This window comes from Empidonax traillii, unplaced genomic scaffold (assembly GCF_003031625.1).
Source record: "Empidonax traillii isolate 1590-97213 ecotype Southwest subspecies unplaced genomic scaffold, ASM303162v1 scaffold336:size770142, whole genome shotgun sequence".
Taxonomy (NCBI): Eukaryota; Metazoa; Chordata; class Aves; order Passeriformes; family Tyrannidae; genus Empidonax; species Empidonax traillii.
This window is the reverse complement of record NW_020955529.1, coordinates 48666-69625: the sequence shown is the minus strand read 5'-3', so window position 1 is coordinate 69625 and position 20960 is coordinate 48666. Positions and strand designations below refer to the sequence as shown.

The following is a 20960-nucleotide window of genomic DNA, read 5'->3' as shown; positions in this document are numbered from 1 at the left end:
ACTAAAAATTATAAATTCCCAGCCATCTAAATTTATAGTATTTCTAAAACTTATCCAGTCTATCTATTTGAGTTTTATGTATTTCTTCAAAATACCAGCCTATTAATTCTTCAAAGGTAGACATAGAGTAAAGCGATAAACAAGAAATTTTATTTAAATTAAATTTTAATGTGCTTGTGAAAATTTGACTGGATTGAAGGCTACCAAGGCACCAGGTCTTACTCTGAATTCTCTCTGGTCATGGGAACACAAGCAAGGAACACCAGATTTCATCTTCATTTTACAAGAGGAGGCTTTGGCAACAACAGGTTCATTTTCTGAGAGAGAGAACTACTGCAAATATTTTAGTTCCATTCAAGTGTTGCTCCATTTTCTAAATCACGACATGAGGTGCTTTAATTGATATGGCAGGAGGGCTGCATCCGTTCACTTAAGCAAGTTACAACACGTGGCAAATCTTGTTCATGAACTAGATTAAACCTAATTTGAAACTACCATGTAGAGAGCAAAATCTCCACAGTCTATACTTTTTCTCCCTCACAGGTTTTATTTTAGAAAATATTTACATTAACAGCCTAAGTCTGAAATGGGCTTAAATAACTTAGCTGTCATAACACAAAACCAGAAGCTTAATTCTTGTCCAAATTGTTATAATTTTATATATTGTTAAAAATTAATCAGTTGCAATTGCATTAAACTCACCTAGAGTTGCTTGTATTAGATTATAAACAAATGATTGTGTTTTCTACGTTAGCCTAATATTCATCTGAAATAATTTAATTGCTCTAAAAAATATTGTCCTGATTCTGAGAAACATTGATGGTTTCCCTAAAGCATTGCATTTTCAGTCATATTTGTGTCTACATGCTTGACTACTAGGGAAAAAAAATCTTTTCTTGTAATTGCACAAAAATACTTCCATTGTTATTCTATGAAACAAGTTTTTAAAGCTTTGGCACATGACAAAATTCAGCATGTCACACTGAGCTTTTTTTGATGTGATTCTCGCATGTGAAAAATACACTAATGAAGGATCTACTGAAAAACATTTGTTCTTTTCCTAAGAAATTTTTTTTAACTGTTTTACTTCTAAGAACACTGAGACTTTAGGAAGCAGTTTCTAGTGTAACTGCCAATTCAAATGCTAAATTGTTCTCTATTTTACTTCACAATTCTTTTAATAAAGTATAAAGATATGTATTAGATAGCATATTTATTTTTCTGAACATCTACTGAAATCCTAATAACCTAAATTCATAACTTTGAATATAATGGACTACAACATCAAGACATATGGTTGAAAAAGGATGAGAAAAAGATTAAGAAATGTCAGAGACAAAATGAATGTCCACATAATGGGAAGACATGACATTTTCATTTTTATCAGAGAAGTTACACATGCCAAGATTTTCAGTGAAACGTGCTGGGTGATAAAAATTATGGAGGAGTGACAATGACAGGTTTCTTGGAGAGTTTATTCTAAGCGGTGTTAAGAATGCTGATGATCTTTGAACAATGTGTCATCAGGCAATACAACCTTGTGACAACTGCGCATCACACACAACTAGTTTAGTGTTACTAAATTCAACATGAGCCCAATTTATCAGCCGATGAAAACCATTGTTTTCTATTGTGATCACAGCCTACATGTTCAAATTGTTATTAACAAATAATTTTGCTTATTTCATTTATGCAAAGTATAGAATTTGTTTGCTATTGGCAACGTGTCAGTTTGACATACACAGGAGTTGTACTTGTGCTTCACCCCTTTACTTTGACTTTGTCGGAGGGCTTTTTGTTTTCATTTTTTATTGACTGAGGCCAATTATTTCCAGTCCATGACCAGTTTAAACCATAAAAAAATGGATTTCAGGTAAGAGGAATTCTTTCAAAGCATCTATCAAAATGCATTCTTTTTAAGATAAATTTATTTCGTATGAGTGTGGTCAATCTTAAATCAATGTAATTTAAAGCAATTACACAATGATGTGATGAATGTGTCAGATCTTTAGTCAGATCACTGCATGCAAGATGTGAGAAGGTGTGTTAATTTAATCAATGCCAAACAAGGCTGTAGTATACATACCAAGTGATTTTACATGCAGGAAAGGAGCAGTTATGGAAATGAAACAAATAAAAAAGGCAAAATATTGCAAAACAAAATATTTTATTAGATGAAAACCAAACTATATGCAATTTATATTAGCTATATTACATCTTTATAAACATTAGTGAGCATTCTCTCCAAAACACATTAAGGCAGTGGCATCAAATCTCATTATCCCAAGATACAACATTTAAAAAATAGATACCTAAGTGACTTCCCTTAAACATGCATCAGACACCAGTAATCTTTACAGGAATTTCAGCTTGGGTTCAAACATAATTTCTGCTCCATTTGAGAGTTTGCAACAGAGAGAATCTCTTACTTCAAGCTCTAGCACTCTGAATTCTAACAGCTCATTCTGGTCTTTTGCATCTTGCATCTCATTCTTCAGCTGATGCTCTTCTTGTTCCATTCTGTAAATCTATGAGACAGACACAACACAGTAACACCCTGTAAGCACTAGAAAAGATACTGCACCAAGTTAAGACAAAACCTAACTATTTCAATTTCTCGTTACACATTGGGCCATGTCTTGCAGCTAAAGAAGGAACAGCACATCAGAAAGCACTTTTGAGAACTGCCAGCAGCAAATGGTCAGTGTTCTCTTAGAATAGTAATCTGGAAGTAGCAGGAAAATTGATATGAATACTATATCTCAATAAGTTAGGCAATATAAGTTTTCTTTTAAAATCAAGCAAGTGAATCTGAATTACATTAACATTTGGGGAGACGGTTCTCATTGTATTTGCCTAACTAGACATTTATTCTTTACAGTATATGAAAGACAATAATGGAGCAATGGGTTTTAATGCCTACTTTTTAATTTCCCAGAATTGTGCTTTGGGGCACTAACAATGACAAAACAGAACTTCAAAATGAATATTAATTATGCTGACTAATAGCTTTGGTCTACTGTCTAGTTTAACTGAGTGATAGTTTAACTGCATGATCCTTTCTTGGTATGAAACTAAATAGAAGTGTAACATCTGGCATAATGCACTGTAACATTAACAATGCCCATGTCAGTGTCTGAATAAATTAAATCTGACTTGGCTATAGCTATTTTAGACATGATTATTCCTTCAGTTATTTTTGTATTAATATTACGATACTAATTAATAAAATTAATTCTTTGATTTTGAGAGTACTAGCTAACTTTTATACCAGTATCAATGAAGATAAATGCAGATTCTCAGCTCTGAGTACCCCAGACAGTAAATACAATGTCTTAAATCAATCAGTATTAGTTAATGTGTAGAAAAACTGTAAAAAGTTGAAAGCTAAGGAGAGCAGGCAATTTTTTCAGTGATCAGGACAATAATAATCCCTGTGTAACTGTGTGTTTTGCTGGACATGAGAACATCAGCTCCACAATAAAAAGCAGCTTCAATTCCTGAAGAGTACAAAGGCATATTGGTACTTTAATTAGAGACTTTAATTTAAATTTCTGTTTCTGGTGAGAAATAAAGTAAGCAATTCTATGTTCATGTTCCAGTACTTAGCACATTCAATGTCTTTTATGACAAAGGGCAGCAATGGTGAAAGTATTCCCACATACCTTCTCTAGCAACTCCTGATTTGTTCTAATTAACAGCTGCTTTTCTTCTACCCATTTTGAATCCTATGAGGAAGAAGAGGATTAAATATATACATATGTTGTCAAACAAGACAAGTGACCACAATAATTAGAAGATTTCAGACATCATTGTACATTCAAGTATAAAATGGTCACACACTGAAAAATAAAGCTATCATAAATATTTCAAGGATATATAGCATTTTATATTACAGTGAAAATAAAAGTTCCTTCTATTTCCTGTTGTAGAGTCTCTTTTTTCCTAAGAAACATATAATTTAAAATCTTTACATGTAGCAATTGTGGGAGACTACAGTTATATAATAGTTTATGTCATTTTAAAAACATTTATACTCAGCTGAACTCTAAACTATTTCTTTCCATTGCAAAAGTTTGGGAACTTTCTGGCAAAATCATCCCATTTTGAGCAGTGAAATGCAAATACTAAGGGAGAAAGGGAAGAAAAGCACTTTATTACCCCAAGTGACTGAAAAGAAGCTTCAGCAATATACAGGTAAATACCCTCTGCCAAAAATGTGAGAATCTGGCTAATACACAGTGTTTGTGACATGGAATTCAAAGCTGTGGAGGAAGGGAAGTGATATGAGATATTCTGTACTCCATTTAAAAACTGTATTTCTAATTGATCACTTGTTCCAAAGCTGATCTTTCCTTTTAGGTTTACCCATGGCTTTAAAAGGCCTCATCAAATATCCCTTTAAAAACTGAAGCTACAAAACCTCACTGCCAGCCACAGCTGGACATTCAGATTTAATGGATTATAACAGCCAAACTAGCTTTGTATTGGCTGTAGAGAAAACTATTTACATAACCTTGCTCATGCTGTTCTAAGAAGTTTAATAAAACAATATCCAACACTTAATATGCTATAGTAACTCTAGATTGAATTATCTTCTAGTTTCAAGGGATAATTTATTTAAAATCTAAATGTATTTACTAAAGTATTAAGGATGATACCTTCTTTGTCAGCAAGGTATTTGCACATGAATGTTGCACAAGAAATCAATGAAATTTGGATATCCCAGCCCATGAAGTAGTCTTGAAATGTCAACAAAAAAATCTGAAACTTTATGACATGATATTTACTCCAATTAACTTCTTTTAAAAAAAGTTCAGAGTTAGATTTTCTACATATTTTCTCTTTCATATTCTACCATTTTTTTCCTTTTTCCAATCATAAGCAAGAATGCATAAATGCATTTTAATTTTCATGGGATAAATAAGCTCTTCAGGGATGTGATGCTATAAGAATAAGCTACAAAAATGGGTACTGAAAAGGCATTACATTTGTCAAGAAGTTTTGAAGCCAATGAAAAAACTGTTGAGAATAAAATCTGGTGTTTAACATTTTAATAGCACTTCACCAAGGTCAAGGGTTGAACAAAGAGTTGCACACACTGGCTTAGGGTGGATACCTCAATGCGTGGATACGGTAAAAGGCAGGTTCAACAGTTGCATCAGACCTGCAGGTTCAATACAAGTTCACACAAGTAGAAAAAAACTGATTAATTTGCCCTATTGATAATTAACTTTTGTTTCTTTCTTGATGAAGTCCAACTTGACTTTCTGAAAAAAACTGAACTCTGAGGGAATTGTATTTACATACCAGATCACAGAGAGTTGAGCATTCATCCATCTGGCACATTACATACTCCAATAGTTTTAGATTTATTATTTACCACTATTAATATTTTATAAGAACTTTTTCACTTAATGTAATTTTTCTTATGCATGCTCCTCAACCTTGCAAAAATGGATTATTAGTTTTGTTTTACTTCTGAGGGAATACTGACAGACCCAGCAGAAGAAGGATTAACAAGGGCTCTTGACAGCTACTTTGAAATGACACATAAATTGTTTTATAAACCAAGCCTCATATAATTTTTTAACAATAAGATTCTAATCTCCTGCTCTGAATTTGACTTCGGGAAAATTGTGAAGTTCTTTCCTGCTTCTGTTTCCTAAAGGGGTAAAGCAAGACTAAAATTTTCTGGGATAATACACTTGAAACTTATGATTAATTGTTTCCTTTACAAAAGCACTTCAGGGACTGGCTTCCCAAATGAACACTTCACAATTATTATTAAACCATCATCTCTACCATGACCACCTAAATGACAAAGTAATAATAAAATAAATGTTAAAAAAAAATCACATAGTGAACAAGGAATTCAGTTTATTATCACAACCATTTATTTTGTTGAATGTAAACACTAACAGGTCAGGAGAACCAAGCAGGTGCTAGAGCTCCCAGGAAGACACTGTGAACCCCTCTGTGGAAAGCTAATGCTCAGCATACAAACCAGCCCACCAGAGACACCACCAAGCTGCACCCATCACATTCTCAGGATTACTGAGAGATACAAGGTTAAAAATGTGGTTCTGAATCTAGAAGTGATAACTAATTAAATTCTAATTTCCAGGTCTACCTTTTTGACATAACACTCTTGAAGAAAAAAATCACAGAAGTAATTCCTTACATGTGTGTCCGAGTTCATTTATCTTACTTACATACACAGTACTTACATTACACACTGTAATAGTCAACTATTTTGTTAATGCTTTGGACTACACAGCAATCGGCCCTTAACACCCTTCTTGTCAACACACCAAAATATCAGCAGTAGATCCTCAAGAAGTCTTCAGTTTCATTTATTCTTCCAGAAGCTCAGTGAGCCATTGGTTTTAGATTGACAACACATTCCCTTCTTTTAGTAATACTGTATTTACGTGGAATGTACTAAGCAAATAGCAATTTGTGTGGAGGTCAGCATAAATTACTTTAACCCTTAATTTCAGTATGGTCCCCAAACCTTTGCATTTATACAGAATCTTAAAGAAAATTTTTCTTACAAAGAATAAATCATAAAAATAGTGATATCATTCACTTGGCATTATTTGTAGATTGTTTTTGTTCAATGCTACAGGATTGAACAAACATATCTATAGATAGCTATATCTTATTCTCATAAGCAACCTGCAATTTTAAAATTCTTATTTCAAATAATAAATCATAAAATAAATCTCCCCAACTTCCTCAGTGCATTCTAGAAGTTACACAACTGAACAATTTGCAAATGTATGCTCATAACCCTTAATCAGACTTTCCGAAGACCCTAGACATTATTAAATATGCATCAATAGTCACATCTTTGTCAAGTATTTACATATATTATATATGCTGAAGCATAAGGCCTGCTCTTAATTTGTATGATAGTTTGGGAATTTGAAAGCAGTTGGGTTCTCCAATAATTTAAACCCAGGAGAGTAACACCACGAGTGGTTTCTAGTAACCTGACACACTCAGTAGTTAATTTCTCCAGCATGTCTAGAAGTTTGGGATTTTTTAATTTTTCCATGCTACTCATCAAAAATATTCTCCAGTACAAATATAGAGCATTTATTTTATTGGATTTTATAACAAATATTAACAAAATGGAAAACGGAAGAAAGGCCTTCACCAAATGACAATGGGAACAGAATTTACGATGCATGTAGACATGGTTATTTGGACACTATGCTTTAGTGCATTATGTGTTAGAAAATGAATCTGAAATGACATTTTCTTAGGCTGTAAAATACTTTCCTTTACTTAAGTAATCTACTGCTGCCGTTGCAATTAAGCCGCATCATTTGCACTAACACACCAGTAAGCAATGAAGATGGCAAGGGCACCACTGCATGCAGCAGAGAAAATGATGTGGTAGAGGACATTAAGAGAGCCTTTTACCTGTCCCTTCTCAATTAGAGCTTTCTCCAGGTCCTCAATTTTTGCCTGACACCTGAGAAGATCAGCTTGCAGTTGTTCACGAGTCTGGGGGGGAGAAATCAAAAAGTGTGTATTTGTGCAGGCACATGCAGGTAGACAGGCAGATTTAATTACACACAGAATCAAAGTAAAGATACTTTATACTGCTTATTGGCTGTCCAGTCAACTTTTAATGCTTTACATTAAAATAACTGCTTTTGTGTTTATGTTACAAAATATTTAAAGCTGTCAGTTTAACAGGATTTTTCCATCCTAGCTTAGAAAGATGTTATCATGACACATTCAGTGACAAAGCCCTTCCTAGGGGGAAAAAAATAACTTAGGAACTGAAAGAGCTCTAAGAAGCTATTCATAAGCTTTAGTAATTCAAGGCACTGGGGAAAAAAAGGGAAAGAGATTAAGAGATCTGTATTAAGCACTGAAAAAGCCCTTTAGGTAAATAAAATATATTGACCCCAAATAATTTATATATCCCATACATAGCATACACTGGTCAGTTCTCCTTGTTCTACATAATTTTTACATTAACTATTACACTATAGTAGGTACTACCCCCTGAGTCCAGTGATGCCTTAAAAGGAACTGGATCATAAAAGGTATTAAACAAAACAGATATAAAACAACCTGTTTCTGGAGAACCTCAGTCACTGAGGCTCTTTGAGCTACAGCAAGTACTTTTCCCACCCTACTTCAGGTACTTTTTCAGCCAAACAGTTAAAAAATTCCCACAGGGATTTCCTTTTACATCTTTGGTCCCTGTTGTTTACCTTAAGCCTCATCTAAAAATAATAGGAAATGTTCATCCCACCAGAACATTGGGCCCTACAAAATAAATCACACAAAAAGCTACTTTCTGACTCACTCAAAAGATGGATTTGCAGGGATGTGACAAAAAAGACCAAAACAACACTAAAAAAAAATAGCAACAATTTCCAAGTCTACAAAACAGACAAATTGCAAATACCTACAAAATAAAACTTAAAAAAAAAGCCTATGAAGGCAAAGGAAACACATAATGGCCTCTCATAAGTGTCAAATACATGACTGCCCCCTAAATTGTACTTTAATAGTAAATGGAATTATGCCCTCCATCCCAATTCTATCTTGAGAAGTGATCTCCGAAGTCCTTATTGCTTTCCTTAGCTAAGTGTCGTACTTAAAAAGAGAGTGTCAAAAGTGACTAGGCTTTTGTAAGATGCTGAGAACTCTAAGAAATAAAGTCATAAATCGATAAATCTACTATTATAAGGACTATATTTCACAGAAAAAAAAAAAAAAGAAAAGAACTTTAGACTACCAAGAACCTTGGAAAAAAAAAACCACAGAAAAGTTGACATATTTTAAAGCAAACCTTGAATCTTCTAAATACAGTCTGAAGGTAAGAGACTAACATTTTTAGCTGTAAACAGCTCTAGATAATGTCAAAGTAGTCGACATTCTTCTGTAATTTTACCTGGAAAGCTTTGCTTATTAACAAATAGAAATTCTGTTTCCACAGCATATAGTTTCTACACATAAAATACTCAGTAAGTGGAGAAAAAGATGTGGATGATACATACATGTGGATGGCACATGTATGCCTAATAACCATTAAGATAGAATTTTGTGAATATTTTATTAATTGTTCTAAGTAGTAGAACAAGCTAGTGGCAGCTCCTACCATTAAATTGAGTTCTTTCCCAACAGTAATTTTTAAACCACATTAAAACGTCTTTCTGCATTATTAGCAACATGTTGCAGTGGCATAGTACAGTGAAGGCCACATGTAGAAAGGCAGTAACATGTAATAATTCATAGTATTTAATACATTTCTCCATTTTGAGGGTTCGGGGAAGTTCTAGGGGGAAGGTTTTCAATGCTTAAACATTTTTTAGAATTACACTCTCACTGAGGTCAGATCACCTGCCCAATCTCTGTGCTCAAAGATGAGGGAGGATACTGGTTCCATCTTCTTTATTCCCTCCCTCAGGCATTTACCCCTGAGCATTCTTTTACCCAGACTGAATAGTTCCAGCCCTTTCAGCCCAGTGTATCAGGTTGTCCAAGACCTTAATAATCTTCATGACCCAGCACTCCAGACATCACTCAATCATGAGTAGAGAGGAAGGGTCACCTCCATTGGTCCGCTGAGGACTTTCTTCCTTATGCCACCCAGGAGGCTGCTGGCCCTCACTGCTGCAAGGGCACACTGCCAGATAATGGTCAACTTGGTGTCCACCAGAAGCCCCTACTTTATTTTGTGCAAAACTGTTTTCCAGCAAGCCAGCCCCAAGTCTGTGCTAGCACATGGAGTTATTCTTCCCCACAGTTTTCCTTCCCTTGCTTGAATTTAATGAGATTCCTCTTTACCAATGTCTTCAGGCAGTTGAATAGTTCCTCTGAATGGCAGTATAACCATCTCAGTTATCAACCACTCCTTTCAATTTTCTATCATCTGCAAACTTGGAGGTGAAACACCTCCAGCTGAACTTTCTGCCACTGACCACAACCCTCTAAGCTACTTCAGCCAATATTCAGTCCACCTCACTTTTCACTTGTCTCCTGTCACCTTTTTTGAAGACAAGAGTGACATTTGCTTTCTTACAGTCCTCAGGAATCTCACACAATTGCCATGACCCTTCAAAGATAACTGAGTGTGACTCTGTGAGAGTGGTCTTGAAATGACATCCGTCAACTCTCTCAGTAGTCACTAATCTACAGTTTCATGTTGTACTTCATGCAGAATGGACATCAGGTGAAGATGATGAAGTTTCCAACTCTATAGCTATTTATTGCCCATTTGGATTTTATATGTTCTTTATTCATTGATCATAATAGTTATTCAAGCAGAGGGTGACTTGTAAACATGCCACAATTCTACACATGCTGCTATCTGCAAGGAGCTGAAATAAAAGCTGCAAGAAGTTTTGTTGCTAGTTAACTCAGTTCTTTTTTTGATGCCACTTCTGTTCACTGAATAGATCTGGGGACTAAGTTAGAGCTCACCATCTCATGAAGGTATTTTGCTCATCTCCAGTTTGGAAAAAAGAGAATGGAAAAATGCTAGCATGACTTCTGCTGACCTCCTCTCTGCACCACTAAATGGTAAAACATAGTGGTGGCAGAAGGGCAAATACTCTCTCACACCAATAATACCTAGAGTACAGAGATTACTGTGAAAGTAAAAATATTTATTTCAGAGACAGTAAACACTCCCACATGCTGATCCAATAGGAGAGATAGTTAGCTAGGTACTTTTTAGTGAAAGAATACTCTCAATCTAAGATTTTAAAAAATTAATTATGATTTCATATGCTCAACAAAACACTTCAATAAAAACTATCTTATTCAGATTTCGGTCAGATTTTTAATATACATGTGAAAATACCTAAGTACGTGTAACAACCTATCCTGCAATTCATTTAAAACCCGTCATGTCACTATCCAAACTGCATGTTCAACTGGGATATCACTCTCAATAACACTGTCTTACTACCGAAACCTCTAATATATTATCCATGCTGTAATAAAATATGACATCTTTATTCTGATCACACCAGATTAATCTAAATTGTTGCCTCAGTGATGATATCCTCTAATTCTCAAAAACATTATGCTTTGCATTTCAGTGACCTGCAGAGATACCTCCTGTTGTTACAAGTTGTTTCAGCTTTTTCAGTTATTTCAGAGTTAAAGGAAATTCAGTTAAAAAATTACCCTTGCTTCTCTCTCTGCATCCAGGGTTCCGCCGACTTGCTCCTGAAGCAATGCATATGCTCTTTGCAAAGCTTGATACTCTCTTGTCAGCTGGCAGAACCTTAGTTCAGCTTCTTCTTTAGGTGTGCTCTTAATGAAGGGGGGAAAAAAGGGGTTTTGTATAAATGTGTGTAATAGTGGGTTTGTCTATACAGACAGACTCACAAACATAACAAGCAACACAACTCATACTGAGTCTCAGTTTAATAAAGGTTTGAAATCCTGAAAAATGTGGAAAGGAAAGGAAGGAAGGATGATGAGTAACTGTCTTTACCATACAATTTCAGGACACTGTACGTTACTGTACAAGGCAGCAATGTAGAAATGGGAAAAAAACTGTCTGGGGAAAGATGAGGAGGAAACAGTTTTATTCACCACTCTCTTCAGCAACTCCAGAGCCACAGGAGCTTCAGAAGGGGCTCATGCAGTCCATTCCTCCCTCCCTCCCTCCAGTTTTTCTCTGCAATGCCAGGGTATAGCATACTAACACAGAAGTTACATTTCAAAAGCCACATTTCCTAAAATTTATTTTTTTAACACGAAGTATTTTTAAAATCTTGATCTCCTTCAAATTTTGAGCAAATGACTTGAACAATTACAAGGTCTTTCCTATAATGCTGAGGACAAGAAATGTCCTTCAATTAATTTTTGCTCCAGAAACTTGAGTTCCAAGGAAAAGAGATTACAATATTATTAAATATTAAACCTAGGAAAAAAGGAAGCTTCTTTCAACTGAGGAGTATTAGGCACACAAGTTAGGTTTATAAGTTAGTGAACAAGAAAGAAAGATGAAAAGGAGAATCTAATTCATGCTTTGTCCTCACGCCTGCAATCTTCTGAAGTAGGCCAGCAGCACTGTATATCACAGAGCTGAGACAAAAAATGTCAGTGGGTATTTACTACTTATGATCATTTAAGACTTCATGAATTGCAAAAGCCTTTCTGAGTATTGTGAGCAAAGGAAGAAAATCCTGGTTGTATCAAAACAGTCAAATAAATTATAAGGTTGAAAGGCAAACTATTGTCTAAGAACTACTGGCTTTTGGCAAAGCAGTTTGCCTATTCATTTTCTTTTGACTAATAACAAAGAGTTCGAGAAAAACAATTTTATTTCTCAGTCCAATATCTGCCAAATCTGTCAGGCAGAATATTATCTTATTAATTCTATTGTGAAGTGTATATGTTACTGGACTTGGAAAAAACCCCAACAGAATTCTCTGCTAAATCTTTCACAGGTCCTGTGGAATAACAACTGAAAAAAAGTTTGCATTTATACTTAAATGTCAATTTTTTATAGAACTTAAGAACAAATCAGTGTTACTTACATCTTCCAAATCTTCTTCTGGTGTTGCTGGTGTCCTGTCTGTTTTATCTGTGTTGTATGAAGTTACAGATGATGTTTCCGAATCAAGAGATTCTTCATCAAATCCAAAAAACGTCTCCACAACATGCCTCTGAAAAATTAGGGTTTTTCAGTTACTAGCAAAACAGCTGGAAAATCCCAATGACCCAAGGTCTTCCCTGATCATTTTAGTATTTAGGAAGAAAAAAAAACTCCACCATAAACTCTTGTTCTCTGATCGAATGAGCTACATTTTCAACATCATTTCTGTAAGAATCTCCAAGAACTGAACTGTACATTGTTCCAATGTTCACATTTGTTCCAATGTGGAACAAGTTTAATTGTTCATACTAACTGTAAAAAGAGAAGACAGATTAATTTATAATAGCTATTTTGCAATCCCCGACTTAAAAGTATAAACTACCGCTTACCATTTATTTTTTCAATACCATCATTCTCAATTTTTTTCAAAGAGTTTGCTCCAGTATTAAGACTAATCAAAAATACATGCCTGGGGAAAATCAGCATTTCACTGCATATTTTAAAAATTTTACACAATGTTATCAATTACATGAATGCTTTCAGAAAATTAGAGAAAATGAGGAGTCAGTGGTAGCAAATAGTACAATATTAATTGTGAAAATGTCATATTTTATGTAAAACCTCACTATTTTAGGAGATTCCCTTTCCATCAATTTCCTAACATATGCTCAGAAAGCAGGAAAGTTCCATGGAAACACCACTGTTCCAAAAAAAAATTTACTTACACATTTAATTAGAAAAAACAGTTTTTCAAGTATTTTTCCTTCCAAAATAGAAAATATTAAATGTTATTAGAAAGTATGACTTTTTACACCACACAAGAATTTTAATGACCCAACACAATTTCAGAGAAGCAAGAAAATTAGAAAATTTTTTAAAAGAGTGTTGCTGGAAAAATGAAGTCAGGTTATGAAGCATCCTAGACAGGAGGCTTGTGGAGAGAGGTGCTGTAAGAAGATGAAGAAAGATTTGTCTATCTGTCTGTATATTTTTTGCCACTGCTTGATGCTGAGTCACGTATCTTGATGTTCCAGTGTGTTACTTGGTATTCTTTTAAATATAAATCACAGGTTGTATGTGAGAAGATAATACCTTGTTCATTAAAGTAGCTTAAAGAATGAAAAATGTTATCAGTTGTTTTTTCAAACATCATGAATCCTACATTTCAGCAAAGCCAAACTTGCTGAGTGGGATTCTGAGCTATCAGTTTAATTCAAGGTTCTGAAAGTTTTTGTTTTATATATAATGCCATATCTCATGATAAATTCCAGATATTTTCCCTTCCCTGCCATCTTCTAGACTTATCTAACTTTAGAGACTTTTCCAGTATGTCTACATAAGTATCATCTTCACTTTCTAACAAAGCCCTGTAATGCTTCCTATATTCTTTTAGCTCGGCACAGATCTCATCAACAGCCAAAATACTCTATCTTGATTTAAGTAGTCCCATAAAATCAAGCTTATAAGTGTGACTTTGTGCCTGCATGCATGACACCATGTGCTCCATTTCCAGTCTGCAGCCCTGGTCACCACGGTCCACCAGGTCACAGCCTCATTACTCCTAAGCTGAACAACTACATAATAGTTTCACAGTACAGCTTATTCCACTCCAACTGCCAAAGACAGCTCCAAGACCCTGTCCTGAATCACTTAATTGCTTCACTTAAGATGAGCCCTTCTATCAGTACTTTAAAAGTGTCATTCGGTCCACATATTTAAATGAACAAGTTCTAATCAAATCTCTTCTTGAAAAGATGTTATGCACTCCAAAAAAACCCCACAAAACCACAAAAAGCCACATCCTTTCTAAACAGACTATGCTTATCCATATGCATGCATATAAAAATGATGCAGCACAAAAGGCAAAGAGCTTCTGAACAACCTTTAGAAACAATTCTCCTTTTGCGAGCTACTAGACCACTACTTTGTGTATGCAGAAGAAAAGAAAAAGGATTGTAGTTATAGTGCTACAGTGATGTAAAGACACATTACTCTTTTTTCAGTTGTTTAGGAAGCACTGTGATCCTTTCAACAGCCTGTGTCTAAGACACTTAAGACAAACAGTTCCCTGGGATAATTCAATCCTTCCCACCAGCATTCATCAGTTTACCTTTCTTTCCTACTTAACAAAACAAAGGACACGTGGAATAGGTTTAAGTTGTATTCTAAAAATATAAACACTTATCCAGAAAGCTAATGTGTTCTCTCACACTTAAATTACAAACATTTCAGACTCCTCTTTCATAAGTACAAAGGTTTACCACAAAAACAGAGGTGCAATTAGTCCCTGGGAGATGGCCCATTCAGCATTTCTCCTGCACTGAATACTGGTTGCAGCCTACAACTATCTAACAGTAACACTTCAGATAAATATTGAAAGTCAAAAATAGCGCTAAAGAAATGGTGCTATCTTCAAGTTGTAAGGACGACAAGTTTACAACACAAGTTGAAAGTTTAACTCACTTTTTTGACTCCAAAATAAGGCACATATACAGTTTCTTAAAGATGAAGCTAAATTTTTGGAAGGTAAAGAAGATGGTGTCAAGTAAACAAAACCCAAGAGATTTCAAATAAAACCACATCCTCACTTTGCAGTGCAGATACACTTTACTCAAAGATTCTGAAAGCAAACTCAGAAGCTTCATACAGACTCTTAAGCTGACTCTTCTGTACCCTGCTCCTCTGCCCACACCTGCTTGCCTGTGGATGGAGCTCAGAACCACCATGTGCTTTTGAAGCAACTCAGACAACAGAAGAACAGCTGACCCTGCTCATACCTTCTGCTTCAAGCGTGTTTGGCCTCAAAAATGACAAAACTCCAATTTATTGTCATATACAGAACCCAGCACCATCATGGTCAGGAGCAGCTTAATTAAAATTGACAATAAGACCTACCATGCCCATGGGATTTTTTTGCTACACCTCTGCCTTACAATCAATCACTTAGGTAGCTCAGGTTAAGTATATGTCTTCCTTTCATCCTCCAGGCACACACCTACACATGCTGTTTCAAGGAGTGAAAATAAAATAGCCAAACAACAGCGGGTTTGATTTTACATAAATGTACATAGGTTTGAGATTTTGAAAGTGATGACATTCCTGCGACAACAGATACTTACCTGCCTTTAAACACTGCACTAGTAGCAAAAGGAGGGGGAAATTATTTTGCATATATAAATAAATAAATCACTTGATTATTAGATGTGAGGGAATTATGAAAGAAAATTAGTATTTCCCATTACACTAAAAAAACCCCAACACTCAAAGGAGAGTTAAAAGTCAAAACCTGTTGAATGCTACACAGACTGCCTGTAATATCTGGAGATATTTTAAAGACTCCTTCCTTTTTAGAGATCCTATACATTTATCACTTGGTGAAGCAGACACTTTCCATGGCATTAGAGATAAGGTATTTAGTCATTGAATATTTCTTGCACATGTATGAATTGCTTCTTAACATAATTAAAAAATAGCAGTTTTTATTGCTGATCATCTAAGTATCTGAAGTAACTAGTCACAAGAACTGATTGCAAAAACAGAACAAATTAACTGGCAAGGGAACAGCTGTAGAGAAAGAAAAAATGGGGAAAAAAAATACATCTGAGTCATACAGTTGTTGATAAACACTGTAATAAATACTAAAGCATCAATAAATACATCAACTCCAAGGGAGATTTCACATGTAGCTGAAAAGCTGAATCACAATAGTCTTTGAAAAGTATATAGAAACATACTATACTTGTTGGATTTTTGTAACTCTACATTATGTAAATTCAAGTTTCACTCAAACTTTTCTTAAAAATGGGAACATTCCCAACGACTTAGAGATTCTTTTATATTGACTTGTCATATACATTTGTTATTTATAAATCACAAGTTCTTAACTGAGAAAATAGTCATGTATATTCCTGAAAAATTCTGATTTGAATTCTAATTTCCACTGACTACTGCCATGCATTTAATAGCAAGTATTTTTCATGTAGATTTACATCAATGTTCTCACATAATTTTAAAGTAAAATTATGCATTAGGTTTTTATAACTCAAGTATTAATGCATCAACTGAAGTATGGTGCTCAGTAAACATCAAAGTTTACAATGCTATAAATCAATAGTGACTCATAGACTACATTATATGCAAATTTCAATATAATCTGATTTCTCTGTTGCTAAAGTAGTTTCATTTTACATTTAAATGTCTCATTTTCAAGTATTTAATTGAACATGATGAAAATGATCTAAGATATATTTCCTTGTAATGCAATCAGATGTGCTAATCAGTAACTTCTTACCTTCATGCTTATATGTCATTTCTTGGCAGCCAGAAAAATACAGGCACACCAAAGCACAGAGGCAGAGAAAAAAAGAAAAATATAAAACAAGAAATATGAACTCCATCACAGCAGTGTGCAGACTTTCCACTACCACCAATATTGTTTATTTATTAAAGATGAAATAAAGACATAAATCCGTAGAGTCCTGCAGTTTCCAAATAAGCTGGGCAAATATATCTTATTTTAAATGCATGACTCCATCAGTCATGGAATCACTGTAACTCCATTCTACGTGTCAAAAATAAACAAAACATAAAAAATACTGTTTCTGAAGTTTCTTAGTTATTTCACCACAAAAGATGGGGGGAAAAAAAGAAATTTAAAATAAGCTCCTTGAAAAAAATTATGCTTGAAACAGCAGAAGATTCACCTGGTGAATCACAATCTTTTTTCTAGCAAGTCCAATGGCCCATTAATATAAAAAACCAACCAACCTCTACCAGTTTAGGCTGCTTCACCTCAGGAAAAAACTGTCCTTCAGTACCTGACTATACAGAGTCACTACATTAAACACCTGGCAACCACAGAAGTTATAAAGCCCATCCCACTTGGCTGCTCCTTTCCTCAGGAAACCAGAGCAAGTTGCCAGCATTGTTCCATGGACTCCTATCCCCCACTGGGAATTAAAGAGTGCTCAGTCAAAGCCACATTAGCAACAGTAACCTAGTGCGCCTACAGAGCTCCAGAAATAACACAGACATCTAATTATAGGAGTAAAAAACAAAACAAAAACATAAAATTAAAATTTTCAAAAGCTTCTCAGCTGAACTGATGTTCAGGGCTGTAAAGGCTGCTGGACCAGCCTGGTAGATCATTCACACAATCTGTCTCAAAGATGGAGAAAGACATGCCATGGATTCTGCTCCAGATAACAGGAATCACTGCCAGGAAAATACTCATATCAGAAAGAACCACAGGTACTGTGCAGGCAGAGCACCTCTGAAATGAAAGAAGTTGAAGTGCAGAAGTTTAGGAGAAACTGCAGCAGTAGATGAGTGAAAATCATGTACTGTGCACCAAGTTCATGGTTATTAAAACAAAAAATGAACCTTTCCATACTTTCTAGTCTGAGCTTATCTGAGCACTTTCATGAAACATCATTCTCATGAGTTATTTCATCTTTCAATTTGCCAAGGGAAGTGGGACACATCTGAAAATAGATACAACTCACAGCCCAACTTGATAATTCCCTGTGTTAATGCTAATTTGGCATTTAACAATCCTTAGAAAAGCAAAGCCAATGATACAGATCAGTAATTTCTTATTCCAAGTGTTTGGCTGGGACAGATACATCCATAATTTCACTACTATTCTCTACAGGTTATATCATTTTATGGTATAAAGATATTATACAGATCATAGAAAGAAATACACTTACGCTGTGCATGCCTGTATATAAAGCAACTCATCTTAGACTGTTTTTATAATCCATGGAGAGTAACAGGCAATTTTAGGACAAAACTCATACGGCCTGTTTGCATATCTATTTCCAACCATTTAATGTTAACATTTTGCCCAGAGTGAGATGTCTGTATCTCACGTCCGTTGACATCTAGCAAACATTTGCAATGCTTGGTTAAATAAATTCTACCATTTTCCTCTGGATTCTTGAAAGAGGCTGTAACAACGGTACAATCTCAACAGCTCATCTGAGTAAGAGATGAACTCATTCTGCAGAGATTTTTTTATAAGAAAAAAACTACAGGAAAACTGTGCTACTGATAATTTTTTTTCTTCTAAAGTATCTATCATAGCCTAAATAAGAAGCACACCCCTACTAACTCTGCTACTCATTCTGCAGTAAACTCTACAGAATTCCACCAATTATAGTACTCTTAGCACACAAAGAACAGCACTACCACAAATTTTTTAATAGTATCATTCACATTCTCTCCAATCCTCAAGTTGTTCAACTCTTGCTTTGTTCAGTAAGCAAAAGAAGACACAACAAAAGCATCAGATTGCTCAAGACAAAATACGTAAAAGGAAAGGGTACAGAGTCTACATCAGCTGAAGTTCTATTAACATAGATTTTTAGGATATAAATGCATATTCATTGAAGTTTTCAGCTTATAGAAATTAGCACCACCAGTTATCAATGCCTAAAAATTAAATTAACTAGCTCTGTTTCATTAGGAAATTTATAATTTAGCAAAAGACCCTACATATTTAACTTAAAGTCAGATAAAAGCTACTTATTAGAGAGGACAATAAAAAAAAACAGTATAAGTTACATACACATATACAATTTAACATACTTGCTCTCAACACACAAACTTCCAGTTATACTACATCAAGAAAGGTTTACAGTTGTTGCAAACATATTTGGCAAGATCTGTTGTTACTTTTGAATTTTTTTCTTTTTTACCATCTAAAAGACACATCCTTATTAGAAGTAAAATTTGAAGAAACTACCAGTGAAACAGAGAATCCCAAAGAATGCATTTTTCAGAATACAGGCATTAAGAGAATGCAGAGCAATAAAAAAGCACCACCTGGAGGTCACCAGGAATAGACTATGCAGAACACACTGACAACAGGCACCCATTTATGACATGTATCTTAAGCTACCATATAAATGATAATGATATCTCCACTCTTCACTTCCATTTTTTCCCTCTTAGCCCATTTCCCTCCTCTCACATGCTCCATGTTGCTAATGATCAGCTTCACAGAAAAACATTATTCAGCAAATTAATTATTTTAAGCACATGTTACAATAAAAATCAAAGGTACATTAAAAGTGTAATTTTATTGTTTGTTTAAAACAAACCCCAAAACAAGATCACTTGTGTGCAGTACAAAACTTGCAGCTCCTGATTTATCCTAAAAATATTATGCACTCACCAGAGAAATTATATGTTTTTTTCCCAATAAGTAGAGCTTTAAATTCAGGTGGTATTTGAAACATGTGTTGTTCACAACAACAGAAATGCATTAAAAACCGAAGGTTTGCTCACCTTTGGAGGCTTCAGACTTTTCCTCCTCTGTTTTTTAGACCGCAATAACCGTTCTCTTTCCTAGAAGGAAAGAGAACATTTTGGTATGGGTTTGTTTTAAAACTATACTTAGATATGTCTAACACAGAAATGTCATTAACATTTTCTTAAAGCCAGTGGTAAAGCTAACACAATGTCTTTATCCTTTAGAATAACACTGTGCTGATAGAACACCACCCTGCACTGCAGCTTTATCCCTTTAGCAAACAAACCTTCAGCCATATCCTTCAAGCATTTGATGGCAAGTTGGCAAGAAAAGGCTTTGTTAAATACTGGGCACAGATTTCTGACAGTTCCTTTGACTCTTTTACCAAGAAGCTCACTATGGAAACAGAATTTACAGTCTCACTCCTGTGTTCAACCATCCTGAAGAAGCAGGTCCGTAGCCAAAAATTAGTCCAGTCTTAGTAATTACAAGTCATTATATCAGGCATACTCTGATATACAAGCATGTAACGTGCAGTGTTACATGCGACTTATCCTTGTAGGGCAAAAGTCTCAAATCCAAAGGCATTCTCAGTCTATGTCAACTTGGCCAGTGTCTTTTTTCTACTTAGACTTCGGTACAAGTTCACAACTAACTATACAGTAATATGAGGAGGTTATGACTGGAAATGCAAGATTTATCTGAATCCAAGAACAGTGCCTTGAATTCCAAAGAAGAGGAAGAAGAGAAGGTAAAAGGCGCAAGCAAAGGAGCAATGCAAAGGAGCAAGCAAAAAAACCCCAACAACACAGGAGGCAGGTGCTCTGTCTTCTTGTTTTTTCCTGATTCTTTCCTTAGCTCTGCATCTTTGTTTGCAGCATCTCTGTTTTTAAAAGACTGATTGCAGTTCCAAGTGCTTCTCTAGCAATTATTACTCACTGCATGGTATTTTTCTATTCAGAGTTATTTGCTTTACATTCAGTTCAGAAACTGGACAAATAGGAAGCTCCCAGTGGAAAATACAACACAATTAATTATGAGCACATTTTTCAGGAATGAAGTTTTGGAAAACAAAAAATAATTGAGAAAAGCACAATTTATATAGCATCT

At 34.9% G+C, this 20960-nt stretch overlaps 1 protein-coding gene across 7 annotated transcripts in view; it reads right to left on the bottom strand.

Moving 5' to 3' along the window:
- JAKMIP1 (janus kinase and microtubule interacting protein 1) overlaps positions 1 to 20960 on the bottom strand; it is a 101936-nt gene that overhangs the window by 34154 nt on the left and 46822 nt on the right. For all 7 annotated transcript variants that reach the window (XM_027891981.1, XM_027891982.1, XM_027891983.1 and 4 more), the window contains 6 exons: positions 19886 to 19945; positions 12534 to 12662; positions 11170 to 11298; positions 7435 to 7518; positions 3666 to 3728; positions 2430 to 2528 (listed from right to left, as the gene is read on the bottom strand). In XM_027891981.1, the coding sequence (XP_027747782.1) occupies positions 2430 to 2528; positions 3666 to 3728; positions 7435 to 7518; positions 11170 to 11298; positions 12534 to 12662; positions 19886 to 19945 (564 nt within the window). The remainder of the gene's footprint in view (positions 1 to 2429; positions 2529 to 3665; positions 3729 to 7434; positions 7519 to 11169; positions 11299 to 12533; positions 12663 to 19885; positions 19946 to 20960) is intronic.